The 21,638-nt window shown below is 46.5% G+C and overlaps 1 protein-coding gene across 6 annotated transcripts in view; it reads right to left on the bottom strand.

Moving 5' to 3' along the window:
- Positions 1–201: 201 nt before the first annotated feature.
- ARID1B (AT-rich interaction domain 1B) overlaps positions 202–21,638 on the bottom strand; it is a 341,059-nt gene continuing 319,622 nt past the window's right edge. For all 6 annotated transcript variants that reach the window (XM_015591903.2, XM_015591900.2, XM_025049064.1 and 3 more), the window contains 8 exons: positions 21,051–21,255; positions 15,817–15,955; positions 15,401–15,573; positions 11,837–11,987; positions 9,174–9,270; positions 7,100–7,883; positions 5,016–5,146; positions 202–2,549 (listed from right to left, as the gene is read on the bottom strand). In XM_015591903.2, the coding sequence (XP_015447389.2) occupies positions 828–2,549; positions 5,016–5,146; positions 7,100–7,883; positions 9,174–9,270; positions 11,837–11,987; positions 15,401–15,573; positions 15,817–15,955; positions 21,051–21,255 (3,402 nt within the window). In that variant the 3' untranslated portion in view covers positions 202–827. The remainder of the gene's footprint in view (positions 2,550–5,015; positions 5,147–7,099; positions 7,884–9,173; positions 9,271–11,836; positions 11,988–15,400; positions 15,574–15,816; positions 15,956–21,050; positions 21,256–21,638) is intronic.

Raw genomic sequence — 21,638 nt, 5'->3', positions numbered from 1 at the left:
AGAAAAAATGAGGGTATGTTTAATGTACAACTTCTATATACATCACAGCCCACAGGCAGTAAAAAAAATATTTAAAAAATGATTAAAGGAATTGTGAAGAACTGTCGTGTGGAAGGTCAGAAGACGGACAGCAGACATGACGGTCGTGGTGAGGAAGCAATTTCCATTGATCGTTGTCAGGTATGTATTTTTAATCTTAACTTAAAAAAAAAACCAACACATTGTTTGTGCTCCTAGCCTAATGTAACCATTTTCCTGTGGAGAAACCAGTATCGTTTCGGTTTTGACTACTGACTGACATACCTCCTTGAGCCCCTACTCTTAAATCTCTAGAAATTTCTATTGCACAGAGCTTTGGGCGATGGGATATAGTTTTTATTTCATTATCTGAAGAATAACACACCTAGGAAGTTGATAATTTTTCACCTTTTTGCCTCAGTGAAGTGAAATTTTCCCATCTTAATATCTTTTGCCTCAACTTTTTTTCTTTAGTCAATTTGCTTCCCCCAAAATGCAATACAACATGGAAAAGAACATTAAAAAGAAAATCTATGAAAAACAAAAAGTGACCTTTGAATGCACTAGACAGCAACTTTGGTTAAAAAAAAAACCCAAATAGATGTACTTATACACACAGACAGCAAATATTAATTTCATAAGTGTTCGAATTAATCATTTCTTTAATTCCCAATTGGTAAATAGTGAATGGGGCAGAGGAGCAAAGATTTTCTTTTCCTTCTTCCTACGCTGGATGAACAAGAACAGAAAACAGCCAGTTACACGGGAGCCGCTAGTCTTCACTCACACATGCTGCCTTCTCACGGATGTCATAACTGCCCGATCTGAAACAGTACATCACAGATGACGGAGGCGACCAGAGAGTTCAGGACGGCTGATATCGAGATATCCAGCAATCGACCCTCGTGCAGAAGGAACTCCGAGCGGTTCTCGTCCACCCTGGCCATGGCCAGCAGCGCCTTGGCCGCCCTGCACATCATGTCCACGCTGGGCGGTTCTAGGGGTGGGGGCTGCATGTGCATGAGGGTATGCTGGCTCTGCTGATACTGGGCCATCGTGACCCCATCCTCCAGGAAGCTTATCAAGTTTCCAATGCTTCCTTTTTGCACAGCTATTGCCCTTGCTGCCAGCGTGTCCCCTTGGGCAAGGTTCGATAAAAGCGCCATGGACATTTCTCGACAGACTGGGTTTTTGCGATCCCCAACGTACCTAACTAACGTAGCATAGAATTTCTCCTGACGACTAAACGGAGGCGTGGCCAAGATCAGGTCCACATTGCTGTCCTGGATGCTGAGCTTACACAGGGCCTCCAGCACAAGTCTCTGAGGCGACAGGACAGAGTTGGGTCCCACAGTCGGAAAGGGGTCTTGTGCCTCCGCAGATGGGCACACCATCCAGTGCAGCAAGCCATCCAGGATCGGCAGGCAGATGCTTTCCGTGTAAGCGGACAAGTCTAGCTGCCCAGAGATGTTGGCCAAGGTGACCAACGTGTTATCCCGTAGGACCTCCAGGCAGTCCCACCACCACTCGTCCTTGCTGCAGGCGACCCCTTTGTCCTCATCTTCCTCTTTCTCGTAGGTCTGCGGTGCCCGTTTCCTCTCCGGATGCTCGTGGTGAAGAAGGATCAGCTTCCCCAGGATCAGCACCAAGCCTGGATGTTTGGACATCTCGGCGTCATTGCCAGGCACAAAAGACAAGCTGCGGACAATGTTCGACACGCAGATGCAGCGCTTGGCCAGGGAATCCTGCCAGTGCGCCACGGTGCACAGAGGCGTCTCGTCGCGGCTCCTCGGCTCGTCCTCCAGCAGCTTGATGTTCCGGTGGCTCTTGGCCTGATGTATGCCAAAGGGAAACTTGCTGCTTTCGGTCTGGGCCCCCGGGGTCGCGTCCTCGGGCAGCGCCCCTGGCCGAGCGGACAGGACATCGTCGATGGTTGCGATGATGCTTTTCTCCTGCTGTTCTTCCGAATCCGCTTTCCCTTCCTGCTCTTTCTTGCGACCGGCGGAGCTTACAGGCGGGGGGCGCCTGCGCGGAGGGATTTCCATCTTGCTCTCGAAGTGGGTCTGGATGTGCTCGGTGGTGTCCCCGCCACCCAGCTGCCAGTGCAGAAGCCCGCTGTTGAACTCCTGGACACGACCCAACTTGTCAGACCGGTCAACGACAAACAGGTTGTTCTTTTTGACAACCTTTATGGGCAGCTTGTCGAACTTGCTGGCTTGTCTGGGCTTCTCCCTTGGGTCTGCAGTGGCGTCGGGAGGGGTCGAGGCCGTGCTGCCCTTCTCTGTGCCCGCTTTCCCACCGTCCTCCTCCTCCTCCTCCTCCTCCTCGTCCTCCTCCCCGTCCGTACACTCAGCATCTTCTTCCTCCTCCCCAGAATCGTCGGCCAGGGCCTGGCTGTCACCTTTCTTCACTGCATTGTGACCAAGTGCTTTTTGGCTGGGGTCTCCCACTTCATATTCCGTAAGAATTCCAAAAATGTCAATCAGGCATTTTCTAAAGTACTCTACCAAAAGTTCGAGAAATCCAGACAACTAGAGAGAAAGAGAAGGACAAGAACAGGTACAATGTCATAACATCGGATACGACCGAGAAGGGCAAGGACCCTGACAGCTAGTAACACGTTTTTATGACGACTTCCACGTTTCAGTCATTTCTGGCTGGGCCGGAAAAGAGAAACTATGTATCAGTTAGAACCGTCCTCCTGATCTTTTCATTATTAACTAAACCAACATCTACCATGTTTCTTATTTGCTGCTCACTTTCCTATACTATCAATATGAAAACTTACCTGTCATTTTCATATTTCTAAGATTATCACTGACGGAGTGCTTTGCTGTTCTCCACCTTTTTTTCTGACTTAGATACAATGCATTAATAGCAGAATGGGAATGTGAGTTTTATAGACTTGTTCACGCAAAGTCAGTCTGTTCTCTTCTATTATTTATCTGAGACTCTGCTTGCCTGAATTTTTACAGTTATTATTATTAAAGCTTTATGGTTATTTGTGTCTCAGGTGCCATAGGTCGCTCTAATTTACATTATCCATATATCTTTGGGAGAAGATAATTTCAGCAATGTAGTAGCTCATAAACATAGAAAATTAAAAACAAATCAATTTAGTCCCTGATAAATGAATTAAATGTTTCACAGAATGCATTTTGCATTTCAGTTAGTCACAACTCTAGCTGAAAGACAAGGGCCATGAGAACCAGTTTCGTTTCCTTTAAGCAAATGTTTGTATCAAGAAAACCAATGTACCCGTGATGAGCAATGGCTCAGCTCCCCTCCCCCAACCCCACACCAGCACGTTTAGGAGTGATGAAGAATTTGTAAGTAAAAGGATTCTTTAATGATAATGTTCTGGAAATCAGCCATACTTTCATATCCTGCTGTCAGTTTCCTGAGCTTGAAATATTAAGGGGAAACCCAAGAAGCAACCAGAAGAACTTGCCTTTAGGGTATGCAGGCACAATTTTTCAAGTGAAGGTTTGGGTGTGTACCCCCTGCCCCCCAACTTTACTTTTTACTCAGGGCAAGGAAAAAGGGAAAGCTGCTAACGCAATTCTGGCTGTGAAAATGTGTGATCCACAGCGGTTCACCTAACGTAAGGTAAGTTAATTATTCTAGCCAAAGTGGCACGAGTTTTTTTAATTCTTATTTTCTGTTAAAACAGACTTCATGCCATGTTTATGACTTTATTAATATATTTCCTGTCGACTGAAAAACTGCCTTTCAGAGCTACAATAAAGACTTAAATGAGAGAAGAAAGAAGAAGCAGAAGATTCTGGTCCTATTTCAATAGAAGCAAGGAATTAGATGTTTGCCTCCTACCAACAACAACAAAAAAAAAGGGGGGGGGGGAAGAGCAGAGTTGTTCATACACAGTAGGGAAAATAATCATCTCGTTTCCGTTTCTAAGTGTTTCTTTAAAAGTCTGTAGCCCAGTTGACCCTTGGGCATTTTCCTAATCCTCAGTCCCCCTTCTCTCTTCCAGCTCTTAGTCTGGAAGCGATTCTAAACCTGGCCTTGAACAAGGGAGAGGTTTAAGCTCATTAAAAGTAGTAGGCTTCTAAATGACACCTTCGAAATGACTGAGAGGCAGGAACGGGAGGGTCTACACCAAGAAAGGAGTTTGACCTTGAGCTTCATCACTGTTTCAGCTCAACGCGGGGTACATGGGGCATCATTAAGCTGTCTTCTCTACTTGTGTGTACAGCTGACCCTCGAACTTTACGGGTTTGGACCGCACAGGCTCACTTACATGCGGTGTTTCTCAACAAGCACCGCATTTGTTTTACATCGCGGCCGGAGTCAGCGGCTGTGGAGGGCTGACTGTGTGATGATCTGCGCCATTTTCTGCAAGGGACTCGGGCATCTGTGGATTTTGGGACCCGCTAGGGGTGCTGGAACCAACCCCCTGGATTCCGAGGGACAACTTACGTTTTTGGGGAGTCAAAGGTGGATGCAGAGCAGGGTTGGTGCCCCTAACCCTTACCGCGTTAAGGGTCAACTGTGTATTTCTTATAATGTGAAATTTCTTTCTCCTCTTACATTTCTTTCTAATGAAAAGATGTGAGGTCCCACTGCAGCCTGCTTCAACACCAACACTGACTACTGACGTGATTTTGTGACATGTGAATGAATTCCCACTGGCCTGCTAATATTCACGCTAAACGGCAATTTAGTTTTACTACTATCATCCATCCATTCCACGTGCCCTCATGCACGTGCCCACACGTGCGCACACATACACACATGTATGAGGTCACTGTTTTTTTTTAAATAAGAAATACAGCTATGTGTATATTTGCACTAAAGAATTCTACTAAAACAAATTATCATTCTGGACTAAATCCTTGGACAACCGTACACTGATTGATGATGGTTTATAACGACTACAATGATAAAAAAGACAAGTGAGGCTGTGAGCGCTGAGCATCACACTAGCTAATCTCTTCCCTCTACCGTGGTCCTCCGCGGGACTGCTGCGGGCTTACCTGGGAGAGATTGAACGTAGCGACTGTGCTGTCGTCATACAGAAGAATGTTAATAGTGTCCAAAGCCCAGGTACTTTCAGCCAGAAGACCTGACTTCAGGGACATCATCACACGCCACGCCTCCGGAGTAACTAAACACGGGGGGAAAGGGCGAGGACGTAATTAATGTTCACTCTATGCATGAAACGGAAAACAAAATAGGAGAAAAAGGAGTGTTGAGTGAAATACTGATTTTAAACGCATGTTCTAAGGAATCTTTAAATGTGGTCGTTTCCAGGTTTTAGATGAGGTGACAGCTGTACTGCGAAACTCTGGCTGTTCAGGATCGTTTCGCTCTGTTGCTTAAACAAGAGCGAGCCAAAGTGCTTCTGCGGGGGAGGGGGGCGGTTAAGCACGAATGGTCCTTCCTCATCTCTGGTTTACTTCTTTTCCCCTCTTACAGAGTCTGTAATGCTGCATCAGTTTCGATAATTAAGTCAAACCCCAAAATAGTACATGTCTTCTTGTCCCTGTTCTATTCACAAATGGAACAGGGTGGCATCTTCAGAAGGCTGGCAAATATGCACAATATAAGCAAAAAGTAATTCTCAAACAGCATGTCTCAGATATAGAGTCTTGGTTTTCCCATGCTGTCCTCTTCCATTTCTGAGCTCCGGCCCTCAGAACATGCTGCTGACAAATACTAACTAGCAACTCTGATGGCTCAGACTTTTCAAGAGCTTGGCCTGAGCCAGGGGATGGGAAATAGAAGGGCTGTACTTGTGTGTTCCCCACTCGCGTTACTGAAGACGACAGAGTAACGAGGTAAACCACGGGCAAGGCCTGCCCTACGACGGGGCTGGGAGGAGAGGCCCGCCCCGTGCCTGGGTCTCCGCGGACCTGTGCGGTCGGGACTCACCGCGGCACGGATGCCAGCAGAAGTCTCACGCTGGGAGGGGGCCGTGGGTTTCCACCTTTGTTTTAATTTAATCTACTTTTCAAATTTTCTAAGATACGTACATAATACTTTTTAACAGAAAAAGCAAACTTTCTTTTTAAAATAAAGAACATAAATTTTCCTAGGCTAAACACAATAGTGGTATAGCACGCACTAAGAAATTTTATAAGAATTTAAATATATTGATTTAAACACATATGTACACACACAAATACATGTGCATATTTTTACATCTATTTTCATCTATAAAATGGTGCTCAGTGTCTGCATCTTTCTCACGTCCAGCACCCTCTCTATATAAACTACTTTTCTCTCCTTTTTCCGTATATCTCTCTAATGTCCAATGATTGAAAACATCTACAATATCTACATCTTTCTAATCACTGCAAATGATTTCACATCAAATGATTTTGAGATATCTGAAAATTTTTTTATATAATCGAGATCTGTAATTCCCTTTGCTGCATTAGAAGAACTTCAGAAATAATGCAGAAACACTGTATGTGCTCCCAGAGAGTCCATGTATTTAATTAGTATTCAGAACATGCCCCATAGGATGAAACGGCAGCATCAGTATTCAACTGAAATAGCTCCTTGGCCCTTATCTACCAGTGCTATATGGCTGCATCAATTCTGTAGATCACATCGAATTCCATATATCGTATCACATATCTGTTTACATTTCACATTCAGGCTCTACTTTTTCCCAGGCAAGTGCATCGTCTGTATGTTGCTACCGAAGTTACGGTGTGGTTTGCCTTCCAATTTCCTCAGGCCACCTTGGGTTTCAAGAGCCTCGCAGCTATTCTGTTAAGCATGTGCTGCAGAGATCCAGTGCTTGGCTAAGGTCAAATCTTTAAGCCCAAAATGTAGCCCACAGTCACCGAGGATTTCCTGGTTGCTCCCCTGGAGCTCTGCCTTCTCACACGGGTGACACTCACGTGTAAACTATCGTTTAAACCCATGCTCTTCACTGGCACTGTTTCCTAATTCACATCAGTGGCTTCCAACTGCTGCTCCTTACAAAACATGTCTCGTGACGGTACATAGTCACAAGAATTTCATACCTTCGAGATGAACAGGAACTATATCTATACTAAAATTAAAATCCTAGATCACAGCTGGGATTCGTTTCGGGAACGCTTACCGATGTCTTTTGAGGTAATCTTTCGCCTTTGTTTCAGGACTGGCTGTGATGCTTCCACCGAGCCAGGCGGGAAGGTGATCTCCCTCCTGATGGGGGGTGGTTGGGGGGGCGGCCCAGTGACCTGGGACGTGGGGACCGCAGGCATGACCTTCTGCATCTTCATAGAGGGCAGGAAGGGAGACTTGCTTGGAGACATGCGGCTCTCCAGGGAGCGCTGGAAGGAGGCGGGGCTAGGCGCCCTGGAGATGTGGTTTGGCAGTGACGGTGGCGTCTGGTAGGATGACTGAGGCGGGCGCGTGATGGGCTGCATGGAGGCTGAAGAGGACATATAAGGCTGACGCTGGCTGACGTGAGAAGGCCACTGGCTCTCGTGATTTATCCTTTGATCAGGTACCATCATATCATCCGTGCGGTTCATGCCTGGATAAGGAGGTGCCTGTGCAGGGCCGCCGGGGCCTTGCCTGTTCGGGTAGGGGTAAGGCATATCGTTGCGTGTCGCCCACATGCTCTGCTGTGGCCCTTCACTGGAGGACGACTGCATGGGGCCGCCCATCATCGGAGGCGGGATCCCATGTGGCTGCACCTGGCCTGGGCCCTGCATCCTCTCTCTGCTGTAGGGGTACGCGTACTGGCCCTGGACGGGCCTCCTGTCGGGGCCGGAGTAGGAGCCTCCGTACTGGTTGTACAGCTCCTGCTGCTGGCTGCCATACTGCATGTTGTACATGTCGCCCTCGTGGCGCTTGGCTGGAGGCCCATACATGCCGTCCATATGGCGTTTGTAATTCTGAAATTCACAGAGAAACAAACCACATTGATGTGCTTTTACGGGTATAATCACACACTTAAATCATGCAAAACAGTTATTATCTGGTGGATGTTCATTTCAAAGCGAATCTGGGAAGCTCCTTCACAACTAAGGACTATCAGTTTATGTACCGCAGTTCGATATTCTACAATACATGCCACGTGCTCCACGAGGGGATTCCCAAGTTTGTTTTCATGTGCTTGAAATTTTCTGTGGGGTAAAAAAAAGCCTCCCCTCCTGGTACAGCACGGGGCGCAGCTCAGTGACGACCACACAGGCGGTGGCAATGGCCTGGAGCTACACTGAGGGGGTACATCTCACAGGAATGGCCAGCCTGCAGGTTCCCAGAGTAAACAGGTTTCTTAGGCCTAACTGAGCAGCAAAGCTCCGAACAGGGATCTGGCTCCTGGGACTGGACCTGTGCTACCCTGACATCCGGCACGCTGTGGCCCGTGCCCCGACGTCCAGCTTGTTCAGGTTGCACTCTCCTAGGACAGCCCCGCTGGTCCCGGCCTCTGAGGACAGAGCTGGGCACAGCCCTTGCTCAGGGTGGAATTGCCTGATGTGCGATGCTGACGTGTGAGTCAGTGTTCTTTACTTGGAAACTATTTAAGATCAGTTGGTTTAATAATACAACTCACTGTACACACATGCACCAGTATAATTAAAGTACAATTCCAGGTCTTAGACGTTTAGAAAGGGCATCCCTGTGTCTGAGGCCGCAGTGTGACGTGCAATGCTCTGCATCAGGAGAGGGAACTGAGGTGAGGTGCTGCACAGCCCCGTATCCCTGAGTGGCTGTGTGAACCAGCACAAACCCTTCTGATACCGTCAAAACGTGCGGTCATTAATGTCTCAATTTTAATAAGCCAACTAAGTTTTCACTATTAGTACATAATATTTTATGTTGTTTTTCTACGTATCCTCTTTAAAACATATCGACAAATTTCTGTTCTAAAAGAGCGTTTGATACAGTAATACACAAGAGACATACTTTTAAAATACACCGAGCTTAGGCTTGCTATTATTTACGAGGGCAAATGTCCTTCTTACAACATGTTATATTTGTTTCAGGATATCATCTATCAAGAGCTATTTTTAATTTGCTAGCTTCAAAACCCTGAGAATACTTTCTAGCATAAACAAATATATCATGATTTTCCAATAAATGCTAATGATCTTTGTTATACTTCCTGAAACTCTTCAGAAGTCATACAAGTTTGTGTTTTAAACAAAAAGCACAGAGATGCGCGCCTGTCGCCAACTCACCGGCTGCTGTGGATACAGGCCAGGCTGGTGTCCTCCATATGGCGGCTGTCCTGAGGGCGGGCCTTGGCCTGGGTACTGCTGCCCATAAGGTTCATGCCTAGAATGAGGCATTCAGAGAGGACTTCATTTACAAAGGACCTCAGGCCAGGAGAGAAACGGACAGTCCATTTCCTGAAACTTTACTCTCAACAGCTTTTCTACACGCAACTTCGAGAACAGACACTCTGAGCAGCAGCAGCACTTTTAACTTTTAGCGAAAGGAGTGGGAACGCCCACTTTGGGAACGCTGCCAGTCTCCCGGCTGGTCCGGCAGGCACCCTCTGCCTTTGTGAGTACAGGCCCCACCCATGCACCACGGCGTACCCAGGGAGTGTCACACAACAATGTGATGTGATGTGTTAATGAAAGCAACAAACCATGAAAAACAGTCCAAGAATCGAAGCTGGATTTTTAGAAGTACCTGAACATGGACATATAACAGTGGAAAATGTATCCGCTTCTCACCTTCTCATTATGAATATAAAATGTTCAATTTTTTAAGATGTACCTCAAAATTAATCGAAATGGTATTAAGTTAGCTAACAACTGTATAGGTGGAGTACACGAGATTTCAATGTCCTATGACCCTAAAAGGATACAGAAAAGGGTAACAGGGATGATTTACACGTATCCCTATTAAATCTTAAAATGGGAATGAACAAAACATTTATTTTTTTCAAATGCTATTATACTGAGAAATTATAAATAGCATAAAAAATAGCATGTTTAAAAACACAAAAGATGTGAAATTTCAAAAAACAAAGTGGTTTAGTATACTGATACTGTAGGAAAGAGAATACTTGACCTGAATATATTTTTAAACTGGTCAAAGAATGAGAATAAGAAAATAAATAAATGTTTAGACTATCACATGTAAAACAAATATAGGAGAAGTTTTTGCTAACGACACTGATATCTAGGAGGAAAAAAATACAATTGCCATGGATAAAATTTAAGCTGAATAAGCAACACTTTTCAGAAGAGAAAACTTAGCAGTGGGGTAAATTCTAATGCGAAAGAGCCCAGACGACTTAAACGCAGCCCATGCGATGTTCTAGAAGGCATTCCAGAAGAAACAGGAAAGTGCATCTGATGGGTTCCTTTAAGAATATATATATCTCAGGACAACTGTTCTCCCTCTAACCTCATCAGCCAAAACAAACAAACAAACAAACAAACAAAGAAGGCATTCCAGAAGAAACAGGAAAGTGCATCTGATGGGTTCCTTTAAGAATATATATATCTCAGGACAACTGTTCTCCCTCTAACCTCATCAGCCAAAACAAACAAACAAACAAACAAACAAACACACACACACACACACACATAAGAGCTTTTCCCGGACCCTCAAAAACAAACTACATCTAAGTAAAATCCTTGATTCAGTACACTAAACACTACACAACGGTTAACTGATTAATGCCGATAATACAAATAAACATTCCCCACACGCAGCCAGAGTGAGAGTCGGAAGTCCACGGTACTCCTGGGAAGTACCATGTCGCTCTGAGCACGTGATGGCTACATAACCTCAAGAACCAAGCTCACAGAAAAATGCCAGGCACAAGACAGAGATTTTTCAAACTTCTCTCCTTTGTATTTAAACCGGGGAACCCTTTCCACTACTTAACTGTTCCCTGTCCCCGCCGCGTGGGCTGACGGCAGGGGTCCACTAAGACCACCAGGACTCTGAAGGAAGTGACAGACAGCCTCTGTGCCCTGGGGTGTGTCAATGTGGCTACAGCTAGAAGAGTCCTCGCTTGTGCCTCCACTTTTGTTTCTTTAAAAATCACCGATATTATATCGAATCTTTGTTTCTGAGCACTTCTCTTAGGAGGCAGGGGAGGGGCTTTTGCACACGTGCAGAGCAGGGCGGAGCTATGGAGCCTTCTCTAGGAAAAGAAGTCTACCCCAAGGCTTTCTGTTTCCGCTCCAAGACATTTCGGTGACTTTCCTTCTTTCTTATTAAACACAAATCTGTCTGGGTCAGGGCTGCGAGCTAACTCGCCTCTCCACTGTCAAGATGCCATCTGAAAAGAAGCCTGCGCTGCGACTGGAGATGTTTACAAAGGAGCAGAGGATTCTGTGAAAACGCTCCCGGTAGGAGGGGACAGCCCAAGGAACAGCACTTGAAGAGCTTTGCAGAAGTCACCATGACCAGTGGCTGCCGAGAGCCCAGCAAGGCTGCCAGGCGCACACCGTCCTTGAAGGACCAAACGTGGCAGGAGGCACAGAGGTGGCGCTGGACACTCGGCAGTTCTCAGGAGATCTTAAGACGGGCCACACCTGAGAGCTAGAGGTGTCAGACTCAGCGTGGCGGCAGAGCACCTGAGTGCTGGGAGGGCTGCTGGGAGTGGGGCGGGCCCGGCCCCAGAATAGTTCTAACTCGTGCTTTTGGGCATTCACGTAGAAAAACACAGCTGCGCTTGCCTGCCTGCGGACAAGGCCCTTCTCACCCGGCCCGTGACACTGCTTGCTGGGGGCAGCCATCTGACATACGATCCTTACTGGCTGTAGCAGGAAAGGAGACGCTGTGTCATCGGCTACCAGGGCCCAGGACGGGTGGCGGGAGGAAAGCACGGCTTCCAGGACACCGTTTCATCCTCATCTCAGAAAACACTCACCTTCGATCATAACTGGTTCCATAGGGAAACTGTGGCCGCTGCCCCAGGCCCAGACTGGACATCGCTCCAGAGGGACTTTGGTTGTACATGTCCTGCATGCCGCTAGTGGGCAGCTGTCCTTGCGTCATAAAGGGCTCACTACTTCCAGGCACTGTAGTGTTTTAAATAACAGATAAAATTAAGCATTTTCATAAACCAAAGGGCCCAAACATCCCTTTCTAGTAATTTCTGTTATTCTATGGCAGACATGTATCTTATCCTGGACACGACTAACGATACGAAGGAGTCTGTTGTCAAGATGGGCCCAGTAGGGGCAGAATTCTAAGCTGGACCCCAAGATCCCCCCACCCCACGTGCACACCTTGTATGAGTCCCTCCCTGAGTGTGGGCAGAACACTGAGTATGATGGATATTGTTCCCATGATTATGTTACATCACACGGCAAAAGGGATTCCACAGATGTAACTCAAGTTCCTCACTGGCTGAGTGAGTTAACCAAGAGATTATTCAGCTGTGCCCTTCCAATCTCATCTCGAGGTCACAGATGGACCAAGTCACCTTCCCGCTGGTTTTGAAGAAGCCTTGTGGTGGAGAGGGCCATGCATTGGGAGGGGTGGCAGCCTCTAGGAACTGTAAAGGTCCCCAGACGATGGTCAACAAGACAGTGGGACCTCATTCCACAACTGCAAGGAACCGACGCTGCCAACAATCTGAACAGGCTTGGAAGAAGACCCCGAGCCTCACAGGCTGGCATCCTGGCTGACACCATAAAGTCTGCTGTGTGAGCCCCAGAGCTGAGAACCCCCAGCAACTGTGAGGTCATAAATTCACGTTGTTTTAAGTAAGTTCGTGGTAATCTGTTATGCAGTAATATTGTAAATGAATGTAGTCCCAGATCCTTGGGTAAGTTAGTCCGCTTCTGAGTTTATTTTCCTGTCTGTAAAATGAAGTTGGTTAATACCACCTCATGGAATGATGGTGAGGAAGAGATGAAATACTTATAAAGTTAGTTTCCTCCCTTTACGGGGTGGGGGGTGGGAATGTGAAAACCTTAACATAAACATGCATCCACTGACTCCAAAATCAGGATAAAGAAAATCACCAGCGAGTTAAGAACAACTCAAGAATGGATGAACTACAACTATCTCTATCAGGGGGCAGAGTAGCAATTAGGTCAAATATGCAAATTAGCATCAGCTCAGAGCCTGAAGGAAATTGGGTCAAGCCCAGAAACTAGCCGGGAGGCAAATTAAACATTTTAATGCAAATCTTAATTGGCGTACAACACTACTACTTTCTTCATTCTATGAAGGTTACTTTTCACGGCACAGGAGGCAAAGGCGGATTAAAATTTTGTGAGCTGATAAATTGTTAGGCTGGTGGAGAGGGGCACAGAATGAAGCCTAGCAGTGTGGCAAGAGGTACCTTCCTTTGCAATGTGCTTTCACATACTTGATCTGATCTGATGTCTGCCACCCTGTGGTAGCGCCAGTTTTTATGCTACTTTCCATTTCACAGATGTAAAGACAGAGATAGACAAAAATTAAGGGGGATAAGTAAAGTTAAATAGCTTAATTCTCCAACACACAAATAGTTCTTAAAAAATCAATATGAAATTTGACAAGTTAAAAAATGGGGTAATACATAAATGGAATATTACAGAAAAAGAAAAATAAATGGCCACTAAATATATGAAAAGATGTGTGACCTCACTAATAATTAAAGAAATCCAAGATAAAACAATTACGAGGCCTTTTTGACTCCCAATTGTATCGGCAGATATTAAACTGACTCATAGTAATCGCTTCTTAGTTCGCGAGTGGGGGGCAGGGCGGGGGAGATGCACTCGGACAACACTCACGGCAAGCATATTAAAGGGGTGTAACTTTTGCTGGTACCTGTGACAGGAGGCTGTATTGTGGCGACTCCCTATAGAAGCACGTCTGTGGGTACTGAGACTGTGAAGTCCGCTCCCACAGTAAGACTGGGGTCTGACCAGCTTTGATCAATGGGGCACTGGGAAGTGTCACGCAGCGGAGACTGGTAGGCGCCTGTCATCTTCGAGTGTCCCTTTCTGAGAGCCACCCAGTGTCGTGCAGTGCCCAAGAAACTCCACGGAAAGGCCCCAATGGAGGCCCTCAGCCCACAGCTCCTGCTGAGTTTCTAGTAGAGCCTCCCCGTGACACCAGCCATTCAAGTGACATCCCAGCTCCGGCAGAGCTCTCAAATCAGGCTTCCGGATGAGGGCAGCTGCCCCAGGGTCCCAGCCGACAGCCGTGGAGTGAAGGATGACCCCGCCCCCCCAGAACTGTACACGGAGCAGCCTACCACAGCAGGCGGGGGCCAAGGCCACCAGGCTCCGGAGACTGAGACTGGGCTCTGTCACCCACGAACTGGGTCTCCCTCGGTCACAGCAGCAGCAGCAGCGAGAACAAAGAGCAGGGTTTCCACTGATGCTGGTCATTAAGTAAAAATCCAAGAGTACTACCAAGTTCACTGACAGAGTAAGGTGAATTGTGGATGGAAACTTTACTGTCACAGGGCGAGGGCTGTAAAAAAGTCCGTCTCCTATGGGTTTTATCTGCTCTGATTTGGTTCTAAACACACCAGCACTGTAAGGTTGGGAGCTGACATATGTTGGGAAAATGTGACACGGAACTGCCTTCTGAGCCACTGCATTGTTTACATGGTTGATGAAAACAAGTTATGGGGCTATCGAGTGCCTAGCAAGATAATCCACAGTCATCCTCCATCCTCTCCAATTTTTCTTCATAATCAGAACAATTTTAGGTATAAGGAAACGAGAAATACAACTCTCGCTGTCTAACATAGCTTGTCGGTAGGATACTGGAACGGTTCACGGTAACTTCTGAAGCCAGATTCCAAATATTACTAATTATTTTTCCATGTTATTGTCATATTTTCAGAGTCTAAAAGTGTAACATAACCACCAACAGCACTAACAAAATCCTCTTTCTAGCACCTCATACCACTGAGGAAAACATCTACCTCCAACATTCATGAACCTTTTGAATTACTGAGTTGATGGATTTATTGCATGTTCTGCAAAATCTTTACTAAGCAACTCTGAAGCTTTTGAAAAGAAAAGGTATAGATTATCTTGCTTTATGTAACAGATAAATCTGAAATGCTATACTATATAAAATACAGTCTGTAGTTTAGTCTTCGTTTGCCCTCCCAAGAGAGTGTAGACCCCATGAGGAGCGAGGTCGGATTTGTCACCACACCCGCCAGCACCCGGCCCCGGCCCCACTCAGGCTGTGCGCCGCCCCCAGCCAACGCTAGTCACCCTCTGTGGGCTTCACCCGCATTAACTCAGTGAGTCCTCATGACACCCTTCCGGTGCCCCATTATCACCCTGGTTTCTAGAGGAGGAAGTCGGGGTGCAGAGATGCTAAGTGCTTTCCCTCAGGGGCAGATGGTGAATAGACTGGGGCGCTGGAACTCAAACACATCTGGGTCTGGGACATGTAAGCGCCTCGGCTGCAGGCGGGTGGAGGGGACGCCCGACCCGCGCGTGCGCAGAGGCCATGCCGCGTCTACCTTTTCTCATGCCGCCGAAGGGGTCCTTGTTGGGCTCGTAGGGCACCCTGCCCATCACGTCTGGCATACTCATGCTCTGCTGGTACGGGGCGCTCGGGGTCATGGAGTTCCGTTTTGGGAACGAGGAATCGCTCGCGTCCGAGAACGGGTCGTGCACACTGACTGTACTGCTTCTGAGATGAGAAAAAGGAAAGCTTAATTATAGAGCAGGAGTTACCGCCAAACGCTCACTCAGAAAATAAGCCCACCTTGAAATCTGTAAATGTAAAAAGTATCTAAAATAAATCATATGAATAAAACTAGCAGTTATCAACATTTAAAAATTAGGGGGCGCCATTTCTTTTCTCTATAAAGTTTTTTTTGCCCCAGAAAGTTAAGAGACAAATCTGATTCTGTATGGCTCACAGTCGGCATACCTTCCGCCTTGCATTGGGGTCATCTGTCCATGAGGGGTGGAGGCTGGTGTAGGTGGCTTCAGGTCACCCGGAACCTCTGCCATCGAATTACTGCCAGTGGACTGGGGGGTCTGTGGACCTTGCAGGGATCCGGAGTTAGCTGATGATAATAAGTACCAAGAGAAAAATGGAGAGAAAAACAGAGGTCATCAAATTAAGGTCATCTTTGCTTGTTACAAAAAAAAAAAGAAAAAAAAAGAAAAGATGCCATCTTAATAGAAATAACAATATCCATTGCTGGTAATGTAGTAAAATTAGTTGCTCTCACATATTTTGTAAAATAGGAGTATAATGGACATATGACATTATATTAGTTTCAGGTATACAATGTAATAACTTGGTATTTGTATATATTGCAAAATGATCACCACAGTAAGTTTAGTTAATATCCATCACCATAGTTACAGTTTTTTTCTTGTGATAAGAAATACATTGTTTATAGTGAAAACTGGTAAAAGTTTTTAGTAAACTATTTAGAAACATACTTTATTTATGAGCTGTAAAACATTTTGACTAGGTAATTGCTTTCCTGGGCATTTATCCCAAGAAAATAATCTGATATAAATAAAGTTTTAGGCAGAAAATGTTTATTTTGGTGTTGTTTATAATGCTGATAATCCAAATGTCTGAGAATAAGGAAAAATGGGATTGAAAATTTGGGTTATCAATCTGATGGACTACTGTGCTCTTTGAGAAAAAAATTAGAAAAATTAGTTCTGCTTAGGCAATGAGAAATGTTTCAGTTGAAAGATGATACAAATAATGAGCCTTATATCGGATTTCAACACCTTCTCAACATCTGGATGTGTCTATGCTCTGTCACTGGGAGTGATATTTGGAGCTATGAAATCAGATTTGTAATTATAAAACACAATGCTGGTTTGGAGTTCCTTAACATCATTATCAGAGTTTTGAGACTTGGCTTTAACTATAAATATACTTTAATAACAGAGCTCAAAACTGAGATAGTTTCAAAACTGAACTGGGATTAATGAAGAAATTAGCCTCATCTTTTAAGAAAAAATAATATTTTAAGGCTTTTTGCTCTATCCTCAGCATGTGAGATGTTCAGCAGATACTGGTTTCACTTATTAATTACTGAATAAATAATAAGCTCACTAATGTGCTCTCTTCTATGCCTGGATTCTACCAGTGGAACCCCTGCCACTGTACAGGTCACAATAAATGCCTTCGGAACCATAACCAATGGCAGAAGTACTGACTGCTTGTAAATGATAATATTGGATAAGCTGATATCTACAGTTCCTTTCCTATGCAGTTCTCAAGGCCCATGACAAGGACCGCTGTCCGCATTTTACTTTAGGGGAAACTGAGTCAAACTGCTCACTAGAGACTAGAAAGTGTGCTATAAAGCGTCGGCAATGGCAACGGTGTATCACTCCTGCTCAGAAAGCCCCAGGTGTCTGAGCGTGGCCACCTCTAGCCAGAGCAGGTCTGCCCAGGTCTGCCCAGGTCTGGCCTGGTTGGGACTGAGTGCTGACGATGGGCCAGCAGGACTGTGTGTTCCGTTTACTGTGTCCCCTGGGTACCCAGGGCAGTTCTCAGAGATGCCAGGAAAACTTACTTTTAAGGTAAGTACCTTTTTAGATGTAGATATCTTAAAAGAAAAACATATTAACTCCTGCTTATAAAACCAAATGCTGGTGAAACCCTAGAAATGCGTCTTAAAAAAGTAAATGTAGTAAAACAAAAAAAGCAGAGTCTTTTATAAACACATAAGGATAACCCTGCAGCCGCACCTGCCCTAGAGAGCGGGCAGAGGTGGTAACAGGAGCCCCCAGTCCGGACCAGAGCGCACAGCAGCCACACGCAACCCTGGAAACCTGGCTCGCGAGGCTGCGACTTCAGAATGACCCTTATTTACAAGTATTCACATTTATAGCTCATTAAAAAAAAAAGTAAAAACTAAAAGTTCTTCCCCTTGCCAGTGTTTCTTCCTCTCCTTCCAGGAAAAAAAAAAAAAAATGAATGCGACCTCTTGAAGCTCCATTAATAGCCAAGGCTGGCACACTCTCTAGGATATCCCTACCTTTTGCCAGAAGCTACAAATGTATACTCAAAAGTAAACAATGGAAAGGTTATTGAAGGTTAAGTACATTCACACACTTCAGACTGTACAGCCAGACTCCTAGCTGGGAAGATAATTTACACAGCACGAACCTGGTGCCCTAGTTCTGCCTGGGGTTGCAGGAAGTAGGGTAGGGAGAAAGAATAGCTGATCTGTCCCAGGTCTACAGTGACTCGAGGTCACCCAGAGGGCACCTTTGTTTATAACCTGAGCCCCTTCCTCATTTATCTTCCACTGAGGATTCCCTAGTTGGATCCATGACAGGTTTTGTGACATCACCTGTCAGCTAATAATAGAAATGCAGTCAGCCACCTGCCAGCAAAGATGGATGGGTTTTTGGTTACAGACTTACTTACTGAATGTGGAGCCTCCTTGCCCCACCCCCCGGGGTTTACAGGCTGCCCAGGCCACCTGGGGAAGCAGCTCCTGGGGCTGTTCATCAGAACTCTGCAAACACTTAGTTTTATTATAACGAGATCTCCACTGGTGCCTGAAAGATGCACCCCAGGCCCTTGCTCAGGTCCGTCTGGGAGTCTGCTTCCACGACTTGCTCTGGTCATTGGAAGGCTGGAGTCAGCTGGACCTCTGTGTGGGAAGCCACACAGGCAGTCCACGGTGAAGTCCTGACGACCCCAAAGGGCTGAGGGGCTGCGCCTCCCAGGGCCGACAGTACTGAATTTCAGGTCCGTGTTAGACACGCCAAATCAAAACCGGAATACAGACCGATGACTCAGAATGCTCTTAGCTGGAGACAGCCAAATGATTTAGGATCTAAGTTGGTTCAGAGTGACTACCCAAAAAAATAACCTAGAATGTCTCACAGGAATCTTTTAGTCTCATTTGCTTGGATATGCCGGTAAGGAATAAACTACAATTGAGATCTTAAGGAAAAAACTGACTTCAAAGAACTCAAATTCTGGCTGAAAATTAGTTTTTAAAAATTTTGTAGTACGTGAGACCCTGAAATGGCAAATCGTTGGGAATAGTTTTTTTCCTTCTCTGACAACAAAAATGTTTGAGACAATGCCCTTAATGATAGCTCCGGAATCAGAGAGGACACTGACTCTTGGACATTGGGGAGGCGCCTGGCCCTAGGTCATGGACTGACCGCTCACTGGCCCGCTGACTCGCCCGCGGCTCAGTCTTGCTGGGCGGTGCGCCCCGAGCAGCGCACAGAGCACGCCGGACAAGCAGATCGGGCCGAGCATAGGGAACGGTCCTCCTCCGCCACCGGCTTCCCAGGACTTCAGCTCCGTTTGGACCACGGAGAAAATGGATCATCACAGTGCATCTGCAATCCAAGCTCTTTGTGCAGTTAAAACGGTCATGCTGCCGTAACAACGGCAGCGTAAACGAGGAGGAAAAGGACCAAGCTGACTACTAAGAGAACAGGCCGAGGGATCTATACCTCAGCGGGCCCTCCGTGCAACGCTGACGCACACCGGGAGAGCTGTTCTCCGCACACAAGCACAGACCATTCAGAGACACGCGTTCCTTCCTGGCAAACGGAATGTACCTTTAGATCTTTGCAGACGTCGCCACTTTGGTCCCCCCACACCCTACTGGGCTTTTATTTTGGAAAAACAGTTTCAGAGCTGTTCGTAGGCAGCTTGTTTTACTCTGTGGACGCAATGTTGTGAGCTGTTTAAAATTAGATTTCACAGGTTTTCAGGTACACCGTAACTGGCAAAGGCTTCGGGTTTCCGAGGGTGGGGTCAGTGAGGAGGTTTCTACTTGTACTGAGAACTGACAGCTTGAAGTCTGGCCATATTCGCTGCAAGTGCACGCTAGGCCTAAGCGGTATTTATGGGAGATCCCCTGATTAGCGACTGTGGCTATCAGCGCTGCCATCCAGACAGCAGCTAAACTTCTTTCTTTGGCTCATAAATACCATCTTCTATGTGTAAACATTTTACCATTACAGGGGTATCTCAAATACAGTCAAACGAGTATGCTGCGTACAGGTGTAATTCCAGCGCCAGATGGCACGGGGCAAAGCCCAGCTTTCCCGCTCACAATCGATGAGACTTTGGGCCACTTAGATTTTACGTGCCTTAGTTTTCTTACGGATTTTAAAGTGTCTGTATCAGAGGTCTGATGTGAAGAGTAAATGACAGGGCACTTAGAAAGGTGCCTGGCGCACTGAGGGTGCTCAGGACACATTGGCCACTAGCTCTGCAATTTCACCCCGCAGCAAGCCTGCACCATGGGAGGCGGCAGGTGTGATCGGCCCCACGCTGTATGTAGGATGGCATGGGTAAGTAATGACCGTTGCAGGGGTTAAGATGGCCAGAAACAGACAATAGTCGAACTGAACTCGAGGTCACCTCCCAGAACTAAGGATGGTGCAAATTTCTTCTCATCTTAAATACTGTACTTATCAGAACATAATGACCTAGTAATTTCAAATTGAAACACCAACAGGTAGAACAAAAGCTGGCAAGAGAGCTGAAAGAATGGCAGGGTCACCAACAGCTGAGTGGAGACGCAGTGGAGAAGGCAGGTATCGTCAGCTTGGTTTGCTGATGAGAATTCAGGGACCCACCATCATTCCTAAGAGTCTTGGCCGCTACATCAAAGCTCACTGGACCCCACCCCCATCTCCAAAGTAGGGCTTTCTGGCCTTTACTGGGACAATTTGACCCTCAACGTTAGAACTTGGTGGGCAGGGGACATTAGGAATTAAGTCCCGATTCCATGTTGCTAGTGAGCAAACCCGAGTGAGTGCCTGCGACAAGCCGAGCTGCCAGAACCGACCTGGCGTGCAGGAGCCCAGCACGGCTCGCAGGGGCACGGACCTGGACAGCGTCAGACGGACACTTCAAAATGCTGGAGAAAAAATGCGTGAGCTCAGAATGCCAAAGTCTAGGCTGACTAAATGAGGGACGGCTAAGGTGGTGCCTTCCACATGCTGACCAGGGGGTGGTGTGCCCGATTTTACCCTCTTCCCCCAGCGTCGGGCTCCAGTAAACAGACGAAGCAAAATGTTCCTTCCTCTGGAAGGCCCCATTGCTGTTTGCTTTACCATGGAGAGGCCTCCTCAGACCTGTGCACGGCTGCAGGGGGTGCCGGCTGCCTGGGCAGCGGCTGCAGTGCTCCCACTTACCAGGAGATGGCGGCTGCAGCTTGGGCTGCTTCTTGGTCTCCCCGGTGCTGAAGACTTCTGGCGGGGGCTCCTCCCCGCGCTCAATCTTGCACTCAAAGGCAAACAGGTACTGGATGTACTGCTTTTTCAGGGAGCTCGCTGCACTGCTTGAAGTGCCGACGTTGAGGTTGGTGGCCAGCTCACGCCACTTCTTGTTTTTATTAACCTAGCAAAAAAAAAAAAAAAAGGCAGGATCACTGGTTTGCAGCAAAGTGACTTGTTTAAAGCCAGGAGACAAAAAAAGCACTTAATGACTTGGTTTACTTTTTTTTTCATTTGCCTCTTTTAACTAATGCTCATTACTCCCACTCGGTGCTGCAAAGGCAGCATTTCCAGTTACAAAACCATTAAGGAACCTGCTGATGGCTACATAAAGAGCCTTGCTCGTGATTCTTCTGCCTAGTGCATCTTCTGACGCCTCACACTCGTCCAGAGCCGGTGCTTCTCAGGGCTGGTGATTTATCTGAGCAAATGCACACTCTCACTCACACTCATCCTCATCCCATCTGATTTTTTTTTTTTTTAAAAATGGCATCTAAAAACTAATTT

This window comes from Pteropus alecto, unplaced genomic scaffold (assembly GCF_000325575.1).
Source record: "Pteropus alecto unplaced genomic scaffold, ASM32557v1 scaffold195, whole genome shotgun sequence".
NCBI classification, from domain to species: domain Eukaryota; kingdom Metazoa; phylum Chordata; class Mammalia; order Chiroptera; family Pteropodidae; genus Pteropus; species Pteropus alecto.
Note: the sequence above shows the minus strand (reverse complement) of the source record. Positions and strands in the feature narration are given on the sequence as shown.